The sequence below is a fragment of the Pseudorasbora parva genome, chromosome 2 (genome assembly GCF_024679245.1).
Source record: "Pseudorasbora parva isolate DD20220531a chromosome 2, ASM2467924v1, whole genome shotgun sequence".
NCBI classification, from domain to species: domain Eukaryota; kingdom Metazoa; phylum Chordata; class Actinopteri; order Cypriniformes; family Gobionidae; genus Pseudorasbora; species Pseudorasbora parva.
The window spans coordinates 44,728,301-44,754,752 of NC_090173.1; the positions used below are offsets into that span (position 1 = coordinate 44,728,301).

General features: G+C 37.8%; 1 protein-coding gene across 4 annotated transcripts in view; it reads right to left on the bottom strand.

Moving 5' to 3' along the window:
• Nucleotides 1–26,452, bottom strand: part of col5a3a (collagen, type V, alpha 3a) — a 172,109-nt gene that overhangs the window by 36,999 nt on the left and 108,658 nt on the right. For 2 of the 4 annotated variants that reach the window (XM_067421459.1, XM_067421452.1), the window contains 10 exons: nt 17,541–17,708; nt 17,192–17,405; nt 15,075–15,237; nt 8,720–8,842; nt 4,691–5,146; nt 3,236–3,355; nt 3,015–3,140; nt 1,010–1,060; nt 880–921; nt 693–755 (listed from right to left, as the gene is read on the bottom strand). In XM_067421459.1, the coding sequence (XP_067277560.1) occupies nt 693–755; nt 880–921; nt 1,010–1,060; nt 3,015–3,140; nt 3,236–3,355; nt 4,691–5,146; nt 8,720–8,842; nt 15,075–15,237; nt 17,192–17,405; nt 17,541–17,664 (1,482 nt within the window). In that variant the 5' untranslated portion in view covers nt 17,665–17,708. Of the gene's footprint in view, nt 1–692; nt 756–879; nt 922–1,009; nt 1,061–3,014; nt 3,141–3,235; nt 3,356–4,690; nt 5,147–8,704; nt 8,843–15,074; nt 15,238–17,191; nt 17,406–17,540; nt 17,709–26,452 lie in introns of all 4 variants that reach the window. The other 2 variants (XM_067421477.1, XM_067421469.1) reach the window with 2 other exon arrangements.

Here is a 26,452-nt window from a genome sequence, read left to right on the forward strand (position 1 = left end):
ATCAAAGCGTACTGTGCTTATTTGCCTGGTGTAAAACTTTTAAGAGCTCAGCTAATCAAAGCTGTCAATCACAAGTTCTCTCCCAACAACACAACTCTTCAACCTTCAAAAGAAAAGATAAAACCTCCAGCTGGAATATATTCCTTTGCCTTTCAGCTTCAGAAATGTTATAAGACCTCTGTAGACGTACAGGGCCAAAAAGAGCTTACATCTGAAGTGAATGCGCTTTCTCAGCCTATTCTGATGTTTTTACTAAAACTCAACTCTTTTGTGAAGCAGACACCCCAGAGAAGTTGATTCACAACCGAACAGAGGTGCTAAACTGAGCAGAGACAAAAGAATAATCTATCTTCATCCCCACTGCCAGAGGAAAATGATGAATTTATGCTCTTTACTGCAGTTGGACGTCTGCTGTCTCTCTCACCCTGCTAAGGGATCGTGTGCAAAGAGTGAGTCACACTATAAGTACAGACACACTGTCCAGAGAAAAATTAGGTCAAACTATCAGATGAGTCATGGCTTCCTGATGCCTAAGGTCTCCGCAGAGGTTGGTGGTCCCTTCAGGCGGCTCTGAGTCATCGGTGAGGTTTGTTCCATCTACACAATCACTCATCCCCATGGATGTGTCCTGCATGTCCTCGGCTCCCGGTTCATGCCAGGACTTGTGGTCAGGTGATTATGAGGACACTCACCATATCACCTGGGTCCCCGCTGGGTCCTGAGGGGCCAGTGATGCCAGGAATTCCTGGAAGACCCTGGGAAATAAACAGACACACAATTTAAAACAAAAAAGACACCACTTCAAGATGACATCAAAATCACTTGAAGACTGTAAAGTGTTTTCTTATGTTTTTGCTATTGATTTCTATATGTACTTACTGGTATTCCTGGTGGGCCAGGAGGTCCTTCAAAAAATGTGCCCTGGTTGGTATAAAACACAAGGAGATTAGCATTGGATTGCCTGTGTATGTAATTATCAGCGTGTTTAACTTCGCACTCCAGCACTCACTGGTTCAACCACACCTGGCTCTCCCTTCTGTCCTTTCTCAAATCGCCCATGCTGAAAGAGGAAGAACATGTGAAAGATTTTTTTTTTTTAAGTGGTTGAGATTAGATTACATTTCAGTAGTTGACACCAAAGTCTGTGTAATTTCATGAATCTTAATACCAATGTTCATACCAAAACAAAAACCAACTAATAGAACATGGACATTTATTTTAAAAGTTATGCGTTTAGAAGCTCCAAAAAGTACGGAAGCTTATTGCATTCACTTGAGAGAAAAAAAATCTACTCTGTTTTTCTGAATTAATTACTTAATTATCTCAGAATTATGAGATAATTTTTCATGAATAAATTTTTTTTGCTCAGTTTTTCTGAATTAATGACTTAATTTTTTTCTTGAAAAAGAATATTTTGTTCTGTTTTTCTGAATTAATGACTTAATTATCTCAGAATTATGAGATAATTTTTCATGAATATTTTTTTTTGCTCTGTTTTTCTGAATTAATGAGATCCTTCAAAATCCAGCCAAGAGCTCTATTTTAGCTGGATTGCATGGAAGTAAACATGTCCCGCCTTTCAAATTTGTGCAGACAGCCGATCTCATGAAAATTCGTATAAATAGTAGTATAAATAAGTGTGCAATCTTGTGGATGTATACGCTAAAATGAGTTTTGGTGTGCATATGGTACACAGTTTTTCACGTGCTTATGATACGCACTTTATGGCATATTATACGTACGAACCCCCTATCCCACCATCACTTTACGCCATAAAGTGCGTGTCATATGCACGCGAAAGACTGTGTAGCACGTGCATTATCTCAGTAAACATTCCACACAATATACATTCCAGACGATATACATTAGACACAATTTCACACTATTGATACGCATTACTATGTGATCGTGTTAAGATGATGCATCTGAAATGCATTCAGGCTGGCTACGTGGTGACACAAGAGACAATCAGGCAATTGTTGAAAATACTGGATCCCCATGGAGTGCAATAGCTATGTCAAGTAGATCCGAATGTTCATTTCTGCTGTCATGAGGTGTCTGCACAAAGTTGATGCACTAAAAACAATACAATTTTTATTACTTAAAGACAATGTCTCAAACCCAAAGTAAAATAAATCCGGATTAAATTTGAAAGGCGGGACATGTTTACTTCCATGCAATCCAGCTAAAATAGAGCTCTTGGCTGGATTTTGAGGGATCTCATTAATTCAGAAAAACAGAGCAAAAAAAATTTTATTTATGAAAAATTATCTCATAATTCTGAGATAATTAAGTCATTAATTCAGAAAAACAGAAAAAAAAAATTATTCATGAAAAATTATCTCATAATTCTGAGATAATTAAGTCATTAATTCAGAAAAACAGAGCAAAAAAAATTTATTCATGAAAAATTATCTCATAATTCTGAGATAATTAAGTCATTAATTCAGAAAAACAGAGCAAAAAAAATGTATTCATGAAAAATTATCTCATAATTCTGAGATAATTAAGTCATTAATTCAGAAAAACAGAGTAGATTTTTTTTTCTCAAGTGAATGCAATAAGCTTCCGTAAAAAAGCACATCCACCCATCATAAAATGAATCCATACGGCTCCAAGAGTTTAATAAATGCCTTCTGAAGTAAAGCGGTGGGTTTTTGTAGGAAAAATATCTGATTTAAATCTTTATAGACTATAATCACTGGCTTCCAGCAATGGCCTTACACAACTAGGATGGCTTGAGGCTGAGTAAATTGAGGTAATTGAGGTAAATGATGGGTCAATTTTTATTTTTAAGGTGAACTATTCCTATAAGAACTTGCATTTCAGCATATCTCAATTAGCTAATCCTGGTTTTTGCAGATTGCAAATTTTGAAATAAATCTGATACTGTATAAAGACAGTTTATGCTAGTATCAACTTTGTACCAAAGCAATGGTATTTTGGGCCTCCCTTGCTGTAATAAATCCATATTTGCCTGTGTTGTCAGTTAATTTATTACAGAGGTACTTTACCTCTCCATCCCATGTGCCTGGCTTCTCCCTCACTGCGGGGTCAAATCGGTCCTCATAAATCTCATATTCCTCATATTCCTGCTCAAAACTGTCCGAGCCATTTTTTAAATCATCAAACTCCATGATCTATAAGAGAACAAAATATGTCAACAGCATACAGTGAGAGTTTTTATCACCTCAAACATGCATGCAAACCCTTAAACAGAATCCAGAGCACACACCTCATAGTCCGTGATATTAGGGCCAACTGTCACAGTGGAAAACAAGAGCTCATTGTGCTCATCGCCGTAAAGGTCATCACCTAACTCCTCAACCTCTGGTGTTTTAATCGGCCTCTCCTCCTGCACAACGACACAGCAGAGTCAGAAGTGGCACAGCCATGGCAACCGCAACCATGGAGATACTGAGCACAGTCAGTCATTTCAACTATACGCTAGTTTAGCTTCACTGGTCATCTGCGCTTTAGAGACACTACGGCCCAAAACAGTACACACGTGCATAAATCAAATGCAAAATGAGGGGGCGCTATATCAAGTCTATAGCCCTCTTCAAGTCAACTAGTGTTACGAGCAACTGTATAATGACAATTTAGCTTGAAGTTACAGCATTCAAGAGTAACAGATGTTTTAATGTAACTCTATCGCCCCCTTGAGTATATGCATCATGACTGTGCACGTGGAATTGAATTGAAAACTATGTCTGCGTACTTGCATATGTTTCTGGCCTAACTGTGCTCCCCATCTCTAGGTCACTGTTGACTGATTAAAATGTTAGCGCAATTCACAGGTGCGGGTTATAGAAACGATCTTCAAGGTGTTAATACTGCTGAGCTGGTGAGTGTGGGGTAGGAGGTTTTAAAAACAATGGGAGATGTCAGCACCAAAGCCGTATGTTCTGGTGGCAGCCATAACAGCATGAAAAGAAGGGTGAGCAAACTTGGCACACAGTTTACCTCAGCAGAAGTTTGATTCATACATTAAAAACTACATCTATCAGAGCTGTCAGAGGGAAATGTATCAAAAAGATGCATGAAAATGGATTTATGTCAGACCCAGTACTATTTTTCACTCGTGGAGCGCATCTTTCAGTTTCAATCTGTAAAGTGTGCCAAGTCAAGAAAAAAAGCACACTCTAAGTGTAACCCCACAACAAAAACCTGAATAATATATGTGTCATGTCTCGCATTCGACTTGTGACGTGCATCAAAGTGTCACTGTTGAAATGAGCCATAATTCATATGCATCATTTTCAGTCAACGCATCTCACTAAAGCTGCAAACTATGACTACAATGTATAGACTACAACATCTGCACTGTAAAAAAAAGTCTGTAAAAATAGGGCACAATGTACTGTGTAAACATGAAGGAATTTTCCGTATGGGTTTTTTACAGGTGTTTTTACCTGTAGTTTGAATTACACATCGCATTAGTTTGTGTTTTAAGGGTCAACGGAAATTTCCGTGAAATGACTGGATAATGTACTGTCAAAAAAGTACTAGTACATTTTCCGTTTTAATTTTTTACAGTGTGGGAAGAAGAGTGCAGTTATTGGTGAGGTTAGAATGGCAGAGGCTGGTTAGTACCATGGATGACTGGTGGTTAAAATGGGAGAGTCAGTGATCGGTCATGAGAACGAAAGGGAGGGAGGAGGAGTCACACTGGCACTTAATGTTCTACCTCCACCTCCATCTTTGGGGTTTGAGAAAATGCAGGTGCTAACACGGTCTGGTCCTCAAGACCTGTCACAGGCTTTGAAGTGGTTCTGGTGTGTTCGTCCTGATAGGTGTCGGGTTCATGAGTGGGCATGTCGGGTATGGAGTCCATCAGATCGACTGTTATTGTCGGAGATTGTTCTGGTAACTTGGACTGATCCGTCGCAGGTGGATCCGACTGCTCTACCGCAGCTGTTAAAGCTCCTCGATGAGCCAAATACTCCGGCAGCTTAGAAGAAACCTCAAGGAAACCTTCTTCAAGAGCTTCTGCCTCCTTTCTCTTCTTACGAGACTCTTTTTTCCCTTTCTTATCTCTCTTTTTTTTGTTCTTTTTGCCTTTGCGGCCTTTTTTGGAGCGTTTCTTTGGTTCCGCAGGCTCGTCTCCCTGCATGATGTCATCAAGGTTATGGATGGGATTGGCCTTTTATAAATGGGGGCAAGAGGTCAGAGGTTGGGTATAGATGAACAGAATTAAAACAGTTAAGAAGTTCAAGACAACACAACATATCACTGGTAATCTCTGCATAATTTCATCTCAAATGAAAGTGGCTGACTGATTTCACTAGACAATGCATTATCCTCTTTGCAAATGAGGTCATAGTTCAACTTGTTTTCAATTCAGATATGCGCTATATTATCATCCTACAATTCAAGGGGTCAGAGTTGAACTGCTTACAGGCTATTATGAGAGGCCCTGACTGAATGGGCTTGATGAGGCCTGTCGGGGGGAGATTATATGAATAATGTGAGAACCACAGCAAGGTGCTGAGATGCCAAGTCGGGCAGGATAGAATCGGATCAGTGTGAGCTCTGGTAATAGGTCAGTAATGTGAGCAATGCTGATGAATCCCCGCCATTAGTCCCTGTTCTCTCAGCTGTTGTGGGAAATGAAAGCCAACTGGCTCTGTCTTTGAACGGCTGCCGATAGACACTTTCCCTGGAGCCAACTTGGAGAGAGACATACGCAGACATTTACATTCTGCACACTCGCACAAAACTGGGCGTGGGAGTTGTGAGGAGAAATGAATGTACGATGACCTTAAACGTTCCTCCCAGAAGGCCGCAGAGAAATGCTAACCCACTGACATGAATACTCGCTAGGCTGACTCACCCGCACGTGGAACACAAATCACAGCAAACACAAATCATCGAAATCGGAAAAAAAAACACATCACATTATGAAAACGAGTAAGGGGCAGTCTAAGGGGTCACTGTTGATTTAAAAGACAAACTGTGCTGCTGCTTACATAGGACGTGTTATTGCATCCTGTAAACAGCTATCTGTCAGCACTCTCATTCCTTTCAATAGTAGTTGCTAGGCTGGTGCAGAACCCCCATTATTATTCGATTAGAAATCTAAAGCAATAGAAAGTTAATTAAGGGAATACAGAACTTTTTGAGGCAATCACCTGAACATTTAATTCTATTTGACTGGAGCCATAGGAACATGTCATGACAACAATCAACAACACTCTTTACACCTGGAATGAAGATGCATTTTGGTTGATCGAATCACAGGTGGACGACACTAAATACTAGTGTTGTAGTCCTCGAGACCACTCTTAAGACCTTAAGAAGAGTCTTGTTTTGGTCTCGACCACATTTGTACTCTGTTAGACTAAGAGGACTCTGGTTTTAGATTCAAGACCGGTCAATTTACTGCTTAAGATGCAAACAATAACTTATTTCTAATTTGTGAGTTATTCATTATGCCGATTCAGAAATGAATGAGGAATTGTATCAAAAATGTCACCAAAAAATAATACAAATGCAAAAAGTTCTTGTATGAGATCTTATTATGGGGAACTTTTTTATGAATAACATGTGATATAATTAACCAATAGAACAAGAGCAAGAAAGCTGTTTTCACAAATTTGAGAATGACTGCAAACGATTTTGCTTTAACAAAATTTCAATATTTATTTTAAACACTATCCTCAACATTATTTATGCACTTGTATTTCACCAATTCAGACGCATCTTCTGTATCACTTCTGTAGTGCAAGAAGAATTTTGTCGCTAACAATTTCATTTGATTGGTAACAGCTCTATATATTATATTTATTTATTATAAGTTTTAAGTCATTTCTCATGTGGTAATGTGGATCTCTATGAATTCAAGGTGTGATGGTCTGGTCTCGGTCTCGTCCTGTCTTGGTGTTGTTTTGGTCTCAACACCTCAAAGTGTTGGCCTTGTCAACATACATGGGTCTTGGTCTCGGAATATTGACTACAGCACTACTAAATGAAGGTGTACATTTGGTCAAAATGTGCTGAGCTTGTCCACTTTTTACCACTTCCCAGTGGAAAATGCGATTGACCGGGTTGCTTTCATAGTGTAAATGCTCATGTGGTCAAATGTGTTCGAACAGCCACAAAAGATGCATATACTCTCCGCCTACTGACCTAATGCGTAAACATTAGGGGAAGCACTCTAACCAGACAGGATTTAAACTTTGTTGGCTGAAGGCCTAATTTGGTTTATAGATGAAAAAAGTACACAATGTTCTCTCATTATTCCTGATTTCTAACACACACACACAGACACCCACACACAAACACACAGACACACACACTCACACACACACTCACACAAACACACACTCCGTTCAGCGTGGTCTTGAGGCTGAAACGAAAGCTGATGCTCTCCACATGTTTTTGTTGTCTCCTGTCACATTTATATGTAAATTGCGCAAACTTATTCTGTCCATTAGATCAAAAGATCTGAAAAAGCAGCCCATACATTTACCCACACATAGTTAGACCCAATGAAATCAGGGCAGAAGTGGTTGAAAGTGGATAAAAGAGATTAAAACACCACATATAAAAGAATTTGTGTCTCCCTCGTCCACTTGTGATCCGATCGACCAAAAGCCAGGTTATTATTATATTATAATAACAATTATATTTTAATACCAGGCATCTCACTTTTAATAGGTGTGAAAAAACATTTAGTAAAAATATTACTATTTAAAATAACTCTTTTTTTAATTTAAATGTATATATTTTAAATGTAATTTATTTCTGTGATCCCAAGCTGAATTTTCAGCATCATTACTGCAGTCTTCAGCGTCACGTGATCCTTCAGAAATCATTCTAATATGAGGATTTGCTGCTCAGGGAACATTTCTGATTATTTTAAATGTTGAAAACTGTTGTGCTGCTTAATATTTCTGAGCAAACCATGATGTATATTATTAGGCCTAGCCTATATACGGTATTAAATATCATATTATTTAAACAGAATACACATATCTCCATCAACTGATAACTTTATTATTTTTATTATTATTGGGGATATTAATACAATCGTCACCATCATCCTATTTGCATATTTTATTGTTGTAGGCTAATGATTGTTTTGTTATTATTGTGACAAAAAAAACTGAAAAAAATCTGTTCTGCAGTTGTATATTTAATCATAAAAATATATATCTTATATTGGTTGTAAAACAAAAAGAAAAATTGATTCCTAGAGCTGACGGTATGCTAGTGCATCTGAACTAGGCAACAAGCAATTTAATCATATGCATGCCTGTGCTGTTTATTGGCTGAGATGAGTGCACTGGGAGCAGAGCCCAGAAGCCAGAACAGTAAAAAAGTGCAAACAGATTAATGTAAATGTGGAATTAAGAAGACAAGGCAGCTCAACCACTCAAAGGAAGTTTTGACAGGGCTCTTCCAAAGAGAAGAGCTTTGCCATGCTGGAACAAATTATGTCTTCATAAACTTCTGCAATTCTGTTGAAAACTATAAGGCTGGTTGACTCAAGGATCATTAGAAAAACAAGTGTCTCTCTCTCTCTCTCTCTCTCTCTCTCTCTCTCTCTCTCTCTGTCTCTCCACATGATGCTTAAATGCTAAAACATGAGGGGTCTGGAAGATAGCACAGACAAAATGTCAGTTATGTTATTAAGGTGTACAGTATATTCAGCTGTAAGGCAATGAGGTTTTTTGAGAACACGAGGAGTCACACTCACAGAGGAATCACTAACCTCGTCAAGATCCAGGCTCGGGGTACTGTAGGGCAAAGGGCTGTCACAATCGGGAATGTAATCCTGGCAGTAGTCCGCCGCAGCCTGAGGATCATCCACGAGCAGGAGCTGCTGGATCTCGCCCTGTAACACACACACATATACCACTCACATTGATGGAGTAATATCCACATGTACTGGTGTAATTCTGGTGATCAAAGAGAAATAAAACCCCATTAAAATACTGTATAACCAGAGAACATGCTGATGTAAAGTCAGTTAAGATGAAAAACAACTTGTGTAACACTGATGAAATCCACGTAAAACTGGTTGAATATATTTTATATGCACATATAGCATTACATTTTGGAAGTGCACTGCAAACAAGAGTTTATGCAACAGGAAGAAATATGTTTTTTTTTCTCTTTTATATACTGTATATATCTTCCTCACAATAGCTTGACTTTTTATTAAAACATGCTGATGTATTAGCGAGTTGTAGGAATAAGTTGTTAATTTCTGGCCATGTAACCACAAAAATGTTATGGGGGTTTTATGTGTTTGGTTTATTAGTAACAGTGGACTCAAACTGAAAGATTATTTTTCAGGTATGGCTGAAGTAGTTCAAGCTCCCCCAGGACGCCACAAGGAGATGCTAGAGGCTCCACAGAAAATTGAAGACAAAAAAATGAATGCTTCCCTGACGACTACTAACTATGGCAAGATGTCAGTGGTGGAGAAAGGTAGAATGATAGAGGTGATAATGCACGAGTTACAACAAAGAATCGCGCGTTCCACAAATGCAGTTAACGGGGGAAATGAACCCTACCATAGATTATGGACTTCTGAAACAAAGAGGATATAAGCAAATAGTGATCCTCAAAAGTTGTTATATGCAAACCGCCCTTGGGAAAACTTAAAAAGAATCACTTAAAAATCACTTAAAAAGAAAAGAAAAAAAACAATAGATGAAAACGCCAACATGCGCATAAATGTTAAATAATATGCATTCAAAGTGTATGCGCTCAATTGAGGTGGATGCATTTTTTTATCCGAACATAAGATGTAACAAAAACAAAAAACTCACGTGGCTTTGCCTAAACTGTGGATGTGATTGGATTACTGGACTAACCAGTCGATCAGTTTCACTGCACAGCATCTCAAATGTTGGTCTGATCATTCTGAAATGCCAGAGCCATAATCTGTCATCAGAATGATTTGGTTTAATTCCCTCACAGAAGCGCCTCACATGATTGCGCTCCCAAACATCAGGCATCCGAACGCACGCATGACAGCATTCATTGTCTTCATCTGGGTGCTCTGAGATGCTAGTCATTTATGATGGGGGACGGATATTTTGTGCCAGTTTCCCAGGAAGTGACAAGTTTTTTTTTCTCTTGAACACATGGGATGGAAACACTGCTTTATTCGCAAATGTTTTACCCAATATTCCAGTTTTGGAACTTCGCAGCTTTGAATGGAAACATAGCTGCCTTCAAAAGGCTTGAGATGGCCGATCAAATCAAAGGTTTTTTAGTTTCTCCAGTTTTAAAGGTGAAAAGGTGCAAGGTAAAATGTAAGTAGCTAAATATTTAATATGTGTTTTAAAATGTAACGACCAACAGTAATATCCTGTTTTTGTCAACGTGTTTAATTTTGCATTGAGCAGCCTCTATGATTCATGTAAGCTAATTCATAATTAAATGTGACTAGACAAGAAACATAAACAGAGCCATTTTTGTCACATTAGTCATGGAGTTTCAGAAGAAATATTAACTGCATATATGTTTGCAAAAATTCAATACTGAATTCTTAACTGAATATATCTTTATTTGAAATCAAGATGCAATACCATAGGAGAGAACGCCCCCTACTGAAAGGCACCCTATGATTCCACTGAATTGTTTAGACGTTTTGAACAGTCTTATGTTCAGATGTTAGCACAGAACATATACAGTATGATATCCACAATAAAGAGATCTTTCATCATAAGGCCAATGGAGAATCTGTGACTCATCGCTGGGGTCCTGCCAGCACATCAGTGGGTGGAAGAACAAGAAGTCAAAGACTGGCAATACACAAGATACAACACAAACTCACTCGGCAACAGAGTACAGCCAAACCACAGCATTTCTCACATTCATCTGACATATGCTGGATCTTTAAAGAAAAATAAATGTGTATACCTAGCCAATTAATTACACTGCACAGACCCCACCAGTTTATCTGTCTGATGAAATTAGGGTCTCCTTATAAGACATGCTTGACAACTCAAGGACTCAACAAGCCAGTTAGCACAGTTCTGCATATTTTAAAAACAGCCATTTTGGATCAGTGAACCAGAGTGTTTGTTTTTGTGTGTGCGTGTTCTCAGTTCTCCAAGACTTTTCCGAACTTGAGTAATTTGTAAGAATCTGGAAGCAATAGATGCATTAGCCCTGACCATAGTCCCCAGGCTCCGAGCAGCTCTCCCACGCTGAGAGATTTGGACCGGAACATAAGCCCTCTGGATTCCCCTTGAATCCAGGGCCTGGGAACTGGCCTCAGATCAGGTCAAATTTACTCATTCCCCAGTGCTAGCCTCACCCAGTTAACTCTGACCCCATGACCCAGATGCAGTTCTATTGGACCCCGTGAAGGATAAACGAGGAGAATTAGTCACCGTTCATCACAGTGGTTCTGCTCAACTAGTTTTTGCCTGTTATTTAAGAGCACAAGAGGTGGTAGAGGCTCTTAATCATGGCATAATGCAAACAGGACTGACTGTCTGGCTTTGCTGCCCAGTCAGTCAGTCAATGACTTGCACATTTATTTAAGAAAAACTGGCTTCAGACCATCTTCTAAGTCATCATCACATCTGGTTAGTTTTAGGGTTAACAAAATGAATATCTAATGACTAAAGGGGTTTTCCTGGTGGAAACTGAATCAACACATTGGAAAAATTTGATATGCACATTTAAGTTTTGACTTTGTTTTTGAGGTGGATTTCATGCTGGAATGTTCAAAAAGACATAATTTTTCACATATTTATATTATTGCAGCACGTCCCATTTCAGCTTTCCTCTTTTTCATTCGAACGCGTTTCGAAAATGTCAAACCCCTTATCATAACACTACTAACTCAACCAGGCCTTGCCAATTTTTTAACGTATGCCTCGGACTGGAAACATTTCAAATGAGTCATATTGTGACGATGTACTGTAAGAGGCGTGATTGTCATCGGTGTGAAACAATATCAGGGTTCAAGTGAATGACGTTCTGTCTTAACGTAGCTATATATGTGACAGAAAAATACACTAGGCTGTAGTTAGGGCCGTGCATAAACATGTGAAGGATGCTCTTATAGTTGCCCTTTTATGTTCCAGGAAAACGTCTCGGTTACGTATGGTAACCCTCGTTCCCTGAAGGAGGGAATGGAGACGTATGTCGGAAGGACCGACGAATTGGGATCACTTTCTATCAGCTTCGAGATATAGAAAACGGGCCAATGAACATTGGCGTGCTCTGCAAACACTGGATTGGGACAAGCCATGACTCCCTTGCTATTAAATGTATTTTTAACAATAAGACATTGTTTTTGGATGGATTTTGGCCAGTGTGGATTGGAATGGGAATTATGTATCGCCGGGTGGGGTTTCGTCAAAAACAACTAAAGCTACAACAGGCAAAGGTTTAATATAGCATGGAAGGATTTTTTTTTTTTTTGGGGGGGGGGTGAAAGCAAGATAGATGACCCTTAAATCTCCATTAGACTGACAATAGCATTCACCCAGAATGTTAGTTGACGTCCTGAGGGTGCAAGCCCTCCCTGTGCTCTCTACTGAGGCCCAGTAGATATAAGCATGAGGACACAGCCAAAAGCAGTGATGAGGCTTCAATTCTAATCTATATCTATAACTAGAACCATCAATCACAATCAAGATGAGATTAGTCATGGAGTTTCAGTGCATGTTCAAACTTATAATTTTATTCATCTGAATGTTATATAAACACCATCAGCCATATAGGCTAAAATGAATCCAAGCAATACTCAACATTTAGTGTTGAATTAGACAGGTATTGAGACCTGGATCGAACAAAAGATTAGTTCTCTCATGAAAAAGAACAACTACACATGTCAAGATCTTTATTAAATAATAACTTAAATTTGTGGTGTAGCATGAATTCAATACTTTAATGAAACTTACATGGTGTTTTTTGTTTTATCATTTTGATATCATTCACTTGGTCGGGATATTCAAAAACTCATCTTTTGTGTTCCACAGATTAAATAAAGACTAGTTTGGACTGAAATGAGAATGAGTACAACAGAATCTTAATTTTTCAGGGCTTTTGTGAAAATGGCAGTCTCTTATAGTTTCCCCCCCTCGGTTTAGCCTAAAACACCGTGTTCACAGTCATCCAGTAAGGAATGTTGAGTACAAACAACCCAGCAAGCAATTTTGCATTTAAAAGACACCTAATAGCCTAGCTGTCCAAACACATCCCTGATATCTAGGCAAAATTCAGACTGTCAGTGAAAATTTAATAGACGTCTAACCATAGCCCAAAAATAGACTAAACATGAACATATCAAAGAAATGAAACCCAATACCTTGTAATCGCTGTTAACTTTGCTTACAAGATGCAGCTCATACATCAGTTATTTTGACATTTTGACATAACGGTGAAATGGCGGCTATTGATTGCTGGGAAGGAGGTTTTTCAGATATTCCGTCACAGCGTTCTTTCTGTATTTACGATTCTTTGCAGCCATTAGGTGCTGCCACAACACGTTGGATCCTTCATTTGAAACACTGACAGTAATTCGCTAAACGTTTGCTCTTTGAATTCTTGCACCCGGAAACAATACAGGTCAAAACCATTATGACTAAAAGTTTGCTACAAAGTATTTCCTTATAAACCAAGACGGTATTAGATTCTGGTAAGCATATTCATCCGCAGGCAGGCTGGCAAGTGGCTTTGGACGACAACATGCCCAGTGGATAGTTGACTTTTCCCTACCTATTTGGTATTTTAGGTAGGAAAAAACCCCTTTTTTGTGAATGTGTGCTCATTCAGAGAGCACTAATTCACAGGTGAGCAGGGTGGTATTTCCAGGTATTCTCTAGCAGTGGAAACATGCCTGGACAGCCACTGTTTATTTCTCTCTGATAAGTAAAGACTCCAATGTTAGCATCCCAGGCAAATGTCTCTCTAATCCACTCTATTGCAAACTATTCCATTAAACATAAAACAAGCAGACTGCCACTGCTTATTCCATTAAAGCAAAGCAGAGGAATAAACATATATGAATTTTGGATGAAATTAAATTATACTGATCTGAGAGTTCCTGTCACCTCTCCAGAGAAATATCTGGTTTGCTGTTTGTTTGAGAGTCGCAGGGGAGTATGATGAGCATATACTGCAGTATTTATAATATGAATATGAAATAGGAAAATATGGAATATGAACACAGAGTTATGGAATGATATTTGAATAAAAAAATTATAAGTAAAAAATAAATTACATATTAAATATTTTATAATATTGCAGTATTTGTTGTAACGTCTTTAACTTAATATTATTACATTTATTTATTAATTAGTTTCTAATAAGAATGTAATGAGAATCATAATTTAGAATAAGAATTGCAAACATAATACATAATATATAATATTTATATATTATTATAAATAATATTTCAGTGGGGAATTTCAATGTACAATGTACAATTGTAATTGACATAGACAATGTACAATGACCCAGGCATTTCTTTTATGAGATTCATTTATTCAAATAACTGTTACTTAGAAGTACACATGTAGAGTACAATAATATAAAGTTTGGACCTTTTGTATTAAGTTTGAGGCAAGACACTACAGACAAAATCACGAGCTGGTGAACTTTGAGATTTGGGGCATTTTTGCTCCCAAGTCCTAATTCAGACTAATGGAAAGAATATCTCTAAATTTAGGAATATACACAATGTAATTCAATTCAAAAGGCTTTTACAGGGGGGTTTGTTCATATATCATTCACCTGATTTATAGAAGATTTTATTATCGTTTTCTTGCTGTTGACAGTATTTCAAACTCATTTCCAGGAGATAATGTGTGTATTTTACAAGCTATAAATGTATTGTTTTGCTAGTATGTATGTGTATTTAAATGTCTGAAACCTAAAATAAACATTATGTGGTTGAATGTGACGAACGGTGAGTGCATCCGTCTCTGACTCAGCACTAGACAAAAAGAGAGTAATTAACTTTTTTTCTTCCAAAGAAAGGTTGAACCCCCCACCCCCAGTTAACTTGTCCCAACATTGCTATATGTGTGCATGGGAAAACATGTGCATGCCCCTGTATTCCAAAAACCAGGATGTCTAATGATTCATACCTCAAAAACTTCCTCATCTAGTAACCGTGTTCCAAAAACAACAACTCCATCAGTGCTGACCACAGGGTTGTCTCCGCGCATTAACTCCAGCGTCTGCACCTTCTTACAGTCCAGGTAGAGTGTAACAGACGTGCCCTCCACACTGTAGGCTATACGATGCCATCTGAGAAGAGATGCAGTGATGCAGACAGCAGTGTTAATCAGGGTTAACAGCAGAGCTTTATCCCAGTGCTAACCCAGGGGTAAAAATTATATTTACTCATCTTCCATGAGCATGGCTAGAGGTGGATTATGAGTCGCTTTAATGTGGAAGCGCTCTATAAATGGGCACACTGATGCTGCAGTCCCATAGCCAATTCAGGAGCCTATTGTTTAAACATTACTTTGGTTTGCAAGGGCCCCTTTCAAAACATTTTCCTCTAGCAGTTATACATGTTGAAATATGTCTACTAGTAATGATTTATTAATGAATGGAAGGCATGATTCATATACATCGCCCAGCCAAAAAAAAAAAAAGTCGCTGCTTTGATTTAAATAGGCAAATGCTTATGTTTCTAGCATGTTATATGTTTAGAAACAGACGTGTGATTTGCAATGTGCTGTGACTTTACAGAGTGCTTGACTCTTGCATTGTCAATACAAGATAAAATCACAATTGTTTATTTCCTTAATAGGTGCATACATTTTTATAAAGTCTCCTCCAGCACATCCTAAAGACTTATTCATTATTCACTCGTCTGGACTCAGAGGTGCCGATTCATGTGTCAAATTTATTCTTCATGCCTGATGAATCTTGTCATCCTGGAATATGGCCATGAAGTGTTCCTACATTGTTGTTTAAGAAATGATCCATCAATTCGGGTTAGAAGATCTGTTGTGATGGTGGTAGTGGTTAAAATGAATGCTCCCTTTCATTAAAATAAATGCTGTGAATGTTATTTCCATCAATGGTCCAGATCTTGTATTGACAATGCAAGAGTCCCGTACTCTGTAAAGTCTCCTCCAGCGCATCCCAAAGACTTTTAATGGGACTTTTAAAGACTTTAAGTCAATTGGTGCCAATTCATGTGTGAAACTTATCCTTCATGCTCCCTCCCAGCCATTCTTTCACAGTTTGAGCCTGGTGAGTGTTATCATTGCCATCCTGGAATATATATGATGTTACATGGTTGTTTAAAAAATGAAAAGCTACACACTCCATCAATCAGGGTTAGAAGAACTGTCGGCAAACATATGCTAGAACATAATAATCAATGCAATAATGATCCAATCATTGACTCTTAAGTACTTGCCTATTTAAGTTCAAACACTAAGTTTTTGTTTTGGCAGGTTAGTGTATATAAACTGTAGTGTGAAGAAGTTCCAACATCTTTTGACAACAAAACAAGTTCATGTTTTTCTGTTTACACCTGGTATTAACATCCATCTCAGCTGATCTGATTAAAGTGCACAGCACAAAATACACAAGTTTACATGCAGTCCAAAATATTTTGTGGACAAATCACTCAAACCATATTCAGAGGTAGTCAGAAAATGATGAACATATTGAATTTGTACTGTAAAAACTCATATGTTCTAGTGCATCAAGGACAACAAAGAATGACAGTTTAAGTGAACGCGCAATTAATATCAGTCAGGTTTAGTCAGAAATGTACTTTGGCAGATTATAATCAGACCACCTGAGATGATTATTAATACCAGATGTTAAAGAATCTTTGAAAGTTTGGTATTCACTCAGTTCCCATTTAGTTTGCACATTTTCATGGATGAAATTTTAATCTAAGATAGCTAACAGGTTTTCCACAGTTGAGTGCAGAAGCTTAATAAATCTGATTTAGTTTAAAAATGCATGCTCTCTATACTGTGAAGATTTCAACATTTCAAAATTTGATAACCTGTTCTTCCTCTAGTCTAGAGTGATTTTCCTCTGGATAATGTTTACCAATAGCCCATATATTATTATTATTATAAGCTATCTAACAATTATCCTGTTTCCATATGAAATACATCAGATTACAGAAGTAAAATTGATTGTGAATGGCAAATCTCATTGTTTTTTAAAAGAAAGAAAAATTAAGGGCACTCCAAGGCTACTAAGAATGCATGAAAGCACTCACTTCCCATCAGCCAGATTGATTTTCTTAAAAATGGGGTAAAGATCTGGAGCTGGCTGGCCTCTGTGGTCTTCATAGAGGAATACGGGCGATCGGCCCATCTCCAGCCCCAGCTGTTGAACTCCTTGCTCATCATACAAAGACAGCAGGAAGAACTGAGAGTTCTTCTTAGCCTTCACCGTGGTCATCAGAGAGAAGTTCTCAGGGAAAGCAGAATCTATGAAGAAAACAGCAAAGCATTGTCCACAAAGAACAGGGGGAAAAAAACTTCAGGGGAAAAAAAAAACAGAAAAAACAACAACAATGGCCTCAAATACTAGAGAAGTTCTAGTACATTTCAAATAGTCCATACCTGGAAAGAACTGTTTAGTCGGGGCACTGAGTTGAATCTTTTTGTCTATTCTGTAAGCCATGTCTGTTTCTGATGTGTCCTTTCTCTCTGTGCACAGACCGGCCTCTACTGACACTCCCTCCATGTCTTCAGACAGCTCCAGTACCCGTAATACATCGATCAGATTAGCTGTACACAAAGTAAAAAAGTACTCTTTAGTATACTTTAAAACTTATTACAGAAATAATGCTTGAAAAGATTATGCTTAAGTGAGAAATAAATGTATTGTTTTTGGGTACTTAACAGAATTATAATATATAATTAGTGGAACTTTAGAGTGCTTTTAAGTACATCTTTTATAATATTTCATTATTATTTCATTTGTAATGATGAAGTTGCAATTTAGTAAATTTAAAATATATTAACTTTAAATGTAATATGGAACACAATGCAGTTTAAAATAGGCTATAACAATGAAGTACTTTACATGTGCTTTAGTATGTTAGTCAACATCTGGAAATGGCAGAAAGAAATTCTAAATATCTCACTTCCTGTTTGGGTTTTCATACTTTGCACACAGGGTCTTTTTGTAGGTATTGGGCTGTTACATGTGTGTACCGAATTTCATACTTGTACGTGAAACGTAGCTCGAATTGCGCTTAATTTAAATTTTGTAGGTGGTTCCATCAGATCCGTTTTGCCACGCCTAATTCTGAAACTCATATCAGACATACATTTTCACCACTCTGTTTTTGAGCATGTTTAGGCCCTCAAAAAAGTGATTAATTTGGGAGAAGAATAATAATAGGCTGAGCAATTCCAATAGGTTCCTCACACCATCTAGCCTGACGTGGTCATACTCAATTCTAGTCAGAATATGTCAGTCTGAAACTGCTCCATTGGGCTGTGATTATGGGGTGTGTTTCAACTGAACCAGGAAAGACCTTAATTGGATAGACTTAGAACCAATCAGAGCAACGGAGCGACGCATAATGTTAGTTGTCAAATATCAACAGAACTCAACTGCACTGTGTTGCCAAGTCTGTGGTTTTCCAGAGGGTGTGAAGTGACCTCAATTATGTGATATATAGCCCCATGAATGCGATTTTTAGCAGGCAACCATGCAAAAATAACACACATTTTATCCCTCAAACAGCATTTTGTTTGCGGAGAACCCCAGAAGCTATTGTTTTGGGCTAGTAGAGGGCGGGTTTGTTGTAAAAACTTGGCAATTCTGTCTGCACACACAGTGAAATAAACAATCTTTGCCGGTGTTGTAAAAACAAAACAAAAAAGAAATTAAGGATACACAGTTACTTCAACTTGATCATCATTTCTGAAAGATGTGAAGGTGAATGCATATACAAACAAGCTCTCCGTTTAAGATTAGAATAAATTCAACCAGGCTCCTTTGATGACGTGGATGATTACGTTACTGTTTATCATCTGTCCGTCATCGTCTAAAGCCCGCCCTGATGATTTCATTGGTCCGAACTGTTTCTGTTCGGGGATAATTACTCCTCTATGGAACAAGTCCAGGCCCGAACTGCCCAAGCTCAAATGTTGTGGGCGGGGCTGAGTTCAGCTGGCATCAAAGCTACACACCATTGGTGCTCGAGCCCTAATTATTCAAAATGTATGGTACATGTAAAGTTGAATGTTTGATTCTGATTGGTTGATTGACAGGTCTTGACCAAATTGCAGTTCCATATCACTTCGCCAAACGATTTCAGCAATTTCAAATGTCTTTATGACATACAAAACCCTCACCTTCACATTGTGACCGCATTACCACAACGGGTGTGCATTATTTTTTCTAATAATTCAACGGCCAGAGAAAATTATTCTTCACATAAGTAATAATTTGTATTGCCAGCATGTGAACAGCTTGTAATGAAACTTAAGAAACGAGACCTTTCCGACCTCCTAGGCTGCCTGAAAGCCTGTAGACTGATTTTTATGTGAAGGACTTGGGACATTTGCCAGGATAATCAACAGGAGGTGACATTTACGTGTGCTCCCAAGAGCCTCTCTTCCAATCTATGACCTATGAAATCAATGCTTAGCTATACAATATTCAGGATAATGCTGAAAGAGCTGGTCGGTACTGTAATGTTGATGTTTCATCCAAAGAAAAGGGATTAATTCAAACTATATCTCCCAGACTCAGATATAGTGTATACAGTCTCAAATATAATTTATAATCAAACTGTAATCATAACACTGTCATTTGAATGACCTTATCTGTTGAAATGATCACATGCTTTCTTAACTGCTTTTTGTTGCGTGATTATTTTGTTATTGAGAGGAAAGCACGCAGCACATATTTACATTCATGGCGTCGAACAGTGTATCGCTGCAAAGGTATTTCCGACTTCTTTTAGAACTTCATTATGAGTTTTCGAGGGCCTTGAATCATGTTCAGTGTCTTGTACGTGAAGTGGGCATGAATGCGCACATTAGCCATAAGTTGCTGGCTGCAGTTCACTTAACAGCCACCAGTGTCGCTAATAATGAGGTTTTCAGAATCCTATATCCACTTTAAAAATTAGGCTAAAACTTTAAATTTGACATTATTACAAAGTACACTTTTAAAAGTTTACTTAAGGGTGTTAAGAGACAGTCACGACAGTGTACTCTATATAAGTACACTTACGTGGCCTTTTATTTCAATTATATTATCTGCAAAAAAATATACTTTTTATAATTTGAAATACACTACAAGTGAACATTAACTGAATACAATTAAGTGCACTTTATTCAAAAGGTTATGGCGAGGCCAACGAACTATGCTGTTTGTCAGAAAAGTTCTGGAAAGTCTACTTGTTTAATGTGTTTGTATTGAAAGAATACTAGTTAGGAACACTATAAGGAATTTGAAGCAAAGGACTAGAGCCTGATGGCCCTGCAGCTGCTTTATTCACGAAGCCAATCCCCTTTGGGACACAGCAAGAATGAACAACAAGCTGATAGTTTGGCTGCTGTTAGTTTGCTGATTTGCAGCCAGCTCAAAGTGTGCCGATCTACTTGGAAGTTTCAAGATACAGTCCCATTCAAATCAAGGCCACAGCTGGATATCGATGGGGTGTCATTATGGGATATGTTATGACACAGTCTAGCCTGAGATAGTTAAACACACACCTGACAGCTGACACCGCCAGAACGTCTTTCAAAAAAATGTCTCCCTGACTTCTACTGTCTAATGTCTACGATCAATTGAAACGTATTCACAGGAAAGTGGTAAGAAAATACCTTTTGGCATTTATAAATAACTGCTGTTAGATGCAACAAGGACCCTAAATTTAAATTGCCCTCCTGTTTCCATGGCCCTCCTTTCTCTCCTCTGTTAATGAAACATGTGGGAAGAGTTTGTCCATGCCAACCAACTGCCTCAAAAAAAGAAAGGAAAAGAGTACTGCATTTTATGACATTATTTATTTGTTTAGCAGATGCCTTTATACTGGGTTTGCTCAAAGCATGGCAACAGACTTGTAAAAAGGCAGTGCTGAAAACCAGACGAGACTCAAACACAATGGGAAACATCAGGTACTCATTTTTAGAAAGGGCTGTGTCAATTCATCTTCCATTTGTTACAAAACCTTGTAAATAAACGGTTTCAGGCTCAATGCCCGTTGTCTCACAAACAACCATAAATGCACCACCCAACTCAGCCACATCTGTTAATGTTCACTGGTTTAAGTTCATCAGTCTAAGGTGAAAAGTATTTGACAGTTCAGTAAATCTACATCTGTGAAACTAAGTGGGATTTCCATGATTGGGAAAATACAACCAACTGAAGGGGCTGGTGTGTTTTCCTTTCAATAACTTATTATTATGCTCTCTTTTAAATACACATGTACACATACATCTGTATACACACACGCGCATGCAGAAACAGGTCAGTAAGTCAGTGGTGTTTATATGTCTGAGCAGACATGTAATCTGCGTCAAAATAAACCCAATTATCACAGGACTCGGCCTAGCAAGCATCAGACATCTTGACTCGACATCTCAGTCACATCTGCCCCAAAACCATAATTCTTGACTGTTGTTTAATCTAAAACCAGTCAATTGAGAAGTCTAACAAAACAAGGAAATTACCCTGACAAACTTTGTGAAATACCTATCAAATCTATAAATCCCGTTTTGTTTTTACCAAATTTTTGATCAAATAAACACAGCCTTCATCATAAGAGATTTTTTTAAACATTAATCAATCTTACCAACCCCACATCTTTAAACAGTATTGTGGGTGAACAGTTTTGTGTGTGTGTATGTGTGTGTGTGTGTGTGTGTGTGTGTGTGTGTGTGTGTGTGTGTGTGTGTGTGTGTGTGTGTGTGTGTGTGTGTGTGTGTGTGTGTGTGTGTGTGTGTGTGTGTGTGTGTGTGTGTGTGTGTGTGTGTGTGTGTGTGTGTGACATATCAAGACACAAATCATAATGACATGGGTATGACATGGGTATTACAGCAGAGGGTGAGTTGTGAGGACATTTCCCATGTCCCACTTTTTTTAATGGGCTTATAAATCATGCAGGATGAGTTTTTTTTTTTTAAATAAAAATGCTGAATGTTTCCTGTGATGGGTAGGTTTAGGGACAGGGGCAGTTTTAGGGGATAGAAAATACAGTTTGTACGGTATAAAAACCATTACACCTATATGGAATGTCCCCACAATTCACAAAAACAAACATGCTTCTATGAGTTAATCAATCAGTACTCAGTATAAAGACTTTTACATTAGACTGAAAATTGATGTGAACACGGAGCAAAACGCAACTGACAAATGCTTTGACTAGTGCTATCAGTGTCACTGTGTCAGGGTACAGGAAAAAACCCTAACTCTCTCACAATACTTTCTATACAAAACAGTAAAGTTCAATGAGCAATATCAATGAGAACAAACGTTTACGTTGCTAAGAGTGGTTGCTAAGGGTGCTGTGTAGTGACACACAGAACCTTTGGGGGAAACAGTCATAGTCAGGTTTTATTGCGAAACACAGCTATTGGTCAATTAGAGTCAAGGATTGGAACACTGTAAAAAAAAAATTGCTCCAATTGAAAATTTTCAAGTGACTGATCACATCTAAATTTTTCAGTTAGCCAAATTGAATTCCTGTGATTTAAATAGCATCGATTCACAGAATTTCAATTTGGCCAACTGAAAAATGTATTAATTCACAGAATTTCAGTTCGGCCAACTGAAAAATTTAGATGTGATCAGTCACTAGAAAATTTTCAATTGGAGCAATTTTTTTTTTTTTTACAGTGAACTAATCATTTTATACAGTTTACCCACTTATGATTATGGTGAAGTCGTGCACTCACTCAGTATCATTTGTTTACCAAAACGCTGAAATTCTAGAGGGAATGGTTAAAACACAGCACTATTAAATATCTGCCATCTGACCGCAGAGAAATTCACATGACAGTAATAACAGTGACCCAATGGTTTGAGAACAGGAGGAGAAGGGCCTCCTCTGAGTGAGAATTCTTCAGCACATTCCCAAGATACTCAGCGACTCATGGTGAACGTGTTCATGAATGCTCTCAAAACAAAGCATCCTAGACACAGGCCGCCAAGTTACCTCTTAAGGAAATACAAATGAATGGTGCATCAACATTTATGACATTAAACCAATAGCATCCGGAACTAACTAAAATATTCTGTGAAGTAAGAATACCAATGTTTGATATATTGCCTGGGAAATGAGACTATTATGCCTACAAATAACCCTAAATGGGTACAAAGTCAATGTGTTTACAAGGGCATCTGTAGTAGGATAGTAGATGGGAAGAAAAAAAATCACATGCCCAAAATAAACCCAGGTTAACAAATCTTTTACAAAATAAACTGAGATCTCCTGAGGTCTAGAGAATGTTCCTCCCCAATCATGATGAAGGGGCCTGGGGCAGGTGGGCTGGACGCCATGTTGGATATCCGGAGCTGGTCCAGAATGCTGATGCTCTGTTTGTCCGCCAAGAGCCAAACCTGAGCCAAGTCTACAAATCACATTCATCAGAGGTTGTGAAGCCCAAGGCGGTGCTACCTGTTTGTTTTATTCACCTGTATGCTTAAGCCAAGTGCTGCTCTCATAGATCTACCTGTCACCTACACCTGTCTGGGTGTGGCAGTCTGGCACATCTGAAAACGCTTTATACGTTAGAGACTGCTTTCCAGCATCACCTGGAACTGCTGAACAAACTAAAGATTTATGTGAGTTGAACACATTAGCAACTGCAAATGACTTGATGAATGAACCTGATGAATGATTAATGAATGAACCTGCTCACCCCATGAACACACGTATCGGTGTATCGAGCACTAAAAGTGTTTTTAAGATTTGAAACACATTTAATCCAGTGCAGATCCAGTTAAACACACTTATTTTTAAATAGAGATAGTTACACAAACACACACAAAAATGTCATCATTTACTGTACCTACGCTCATGTCTATCCAATCCTCTATGACTTATATCTTCTGTGAAACAACTATTTCAACTTCTTTTTTTTCTGTTTTCCATTGATGAAAAAAATACGTTTTTGGATAGACTTGAGGATAAGTAAATAATGAGATCATTTTCATTTTAGGGTAACTATCCCTTTTAAAAAAATAAGTGTGTTTAACCTGATGTGCACGTGTATTTCAAATCTTACTTGCAAATACTGATTAACTAAAAGGCCACTTAAAGGGATAGTTCACTTTAAAATGAAAATTCTGTCATCCTTTACTCACCCTCAAGTTGTTTGAAACCTGTATGAATTTCTGGACCCACTTTATATTAGCTGGCCTTAACTAATATGTACTAACATTGCAATTAATGTACATACATGTTTTTACATTGTACTTACATTTTAAAAATACCTGCATGTAGTTGCGTATGTAAATAATTTCTGTAGTTACATTTGTAATTACACAGTTGGCACTTCCCTTACACCTAACCCTACCCTTAAACTGACCCACACCACCACACCTGTCCCTAACTCTACCCGTATCTCAACTCAATATCAGCAACAATTTGAACACAGTAAGTACATTGTACTTATTTTTTGATGTAGTACTTAAGGACAACTAATATAAAGTTTCTTCAGCTGAACACAAGGGAAGATTTTTTGAAGAATGTCAGTAACCAAACAGTTAACTGGAGCCATTGACTTCCATAGTAGGAAAAAAAATACTATGGAAGTCAATGGCTCCAGTTAACTGTTTGACTACTGACATTCTTCAAAAAATCTTCCCTTGTGTTCAGCTGAAAAAAGAAATTCATACAGGTTTGAAACAACTTGAGGGTGAGTAAATGATGACACAATTTTAATTTTAAAGTGAACTATCCCTTTAAGTGTGCTTAAAGAAAGTACACTTTCATGTCTATTCCTAACTTTTAGAAGCTACTTATTGTTTTAATAATCCTTTGTAGTGTTATAAAGTATTTTTTTTATGTTATGACTAACATACAAAAAAATTATGTTATTCAAGTACTTAAAGGTGCACTATGCAACTTTCCGTCCATTGGAGGGCGCCTATTCTAAACAAAGGCATAGTTTGATGATGCCAAGTTTGAGCATAGTATCTTGGGACATGTGGTCTTCACTTCACAGCCGGTGGAAAATAGGACTCAGTCAGAAATCATGTTCATGGATGCGATTATTAACGTTAGTGTTAAGCAGGACCGAGTGTTGTGGAGCTGAGCACGGCCGCTGGAGCGATTATTATACAAACACAAGCCTAGCGAACACCGGGACTTTTATTATGACGGGACGGGACACAGTCGTCGGGCGCGCACACTTCCGCATTGTCCAGTAATGATTATAAGGTAAATCAGCTCTGATTATCATATAAGATACATTTAAGTGTGTTTAAAATTATGTTATGACGTTACACCATGCGTTCGCTCGGCGCTGCTGTGACATGTTCACACTGCTAAGAGAAAAGCGCTTCTGCAGAATAAAACCGAGGGTAACGCAGATATGACGCGATTGACAGCCGACTCGCTCAAACGCTATTCTGAAACGTCCCGGTCCTTAGTTAAAATAGGAATTTTTTCACAATTTACAAATAGTTGGAAACATTTGGGATATTGTAAGTACTCAACTGAACAAAATATATAACACTGGACTAGTGGTTTTTGGATATTTTACTGCAAAAATACTACATAGTGCACCTTTAAGTGTTACATTTCAATACATGCTATTCTAGTTTCAAAAGAAATCATATATTTTAGTTTATGAATGCTTGTCAATTCACATGGCAATGCACTATATTTATATATTTAAAGTATAAGTATGCTAAAGTGCACTTTGTTTTTACAATGGATATCTATCATTGGGTTTGTCACATTGCATCCATCTTCCCCTGTGCAGGGGGTTACAAAAAGGGTTAGAACAACATTAAATCAGACCAACTCAAGAACATTAGATTATTATTTTTTTGAACATTATACTATTCCAATCTATTCCAGTAAACTCTGAATGAACCAGTCAATTACTTTGGTTAAATTCTACTGACTTAATGTTTGTACAATGTGTACTAATATGGTTTACATTGGCTGCACTTGCCATGAACATGCTTAGATCATCAGCCTTGCTGTCTCTGCAGTTCTCATATTGTCCTGCATCTTTATTTACTGAAAGCAGTTACCTTGGGATGGGACTCATGGCTAAATTATTAGCTGTTAAATACACTATAATTTAGAGGAACTGCCTTAAGTGTTCATCAGTCAGCAGTGGTGTGTACGCAACTACCCTTTTGACGCATCAAAATGTTCATGAAAAGATCGCAAAACTAATCCATATTAATTGAGCCATTTAGTGGACATATTCTGAAGAGACTTCATCATAACAGATTAAATTTAGTATTTTGTTCACATTCAAACAATCATCAACGAACATAAAAAGAAGCTCAACTGAACCTGCTAGATGTGCAAGAAGCTCAA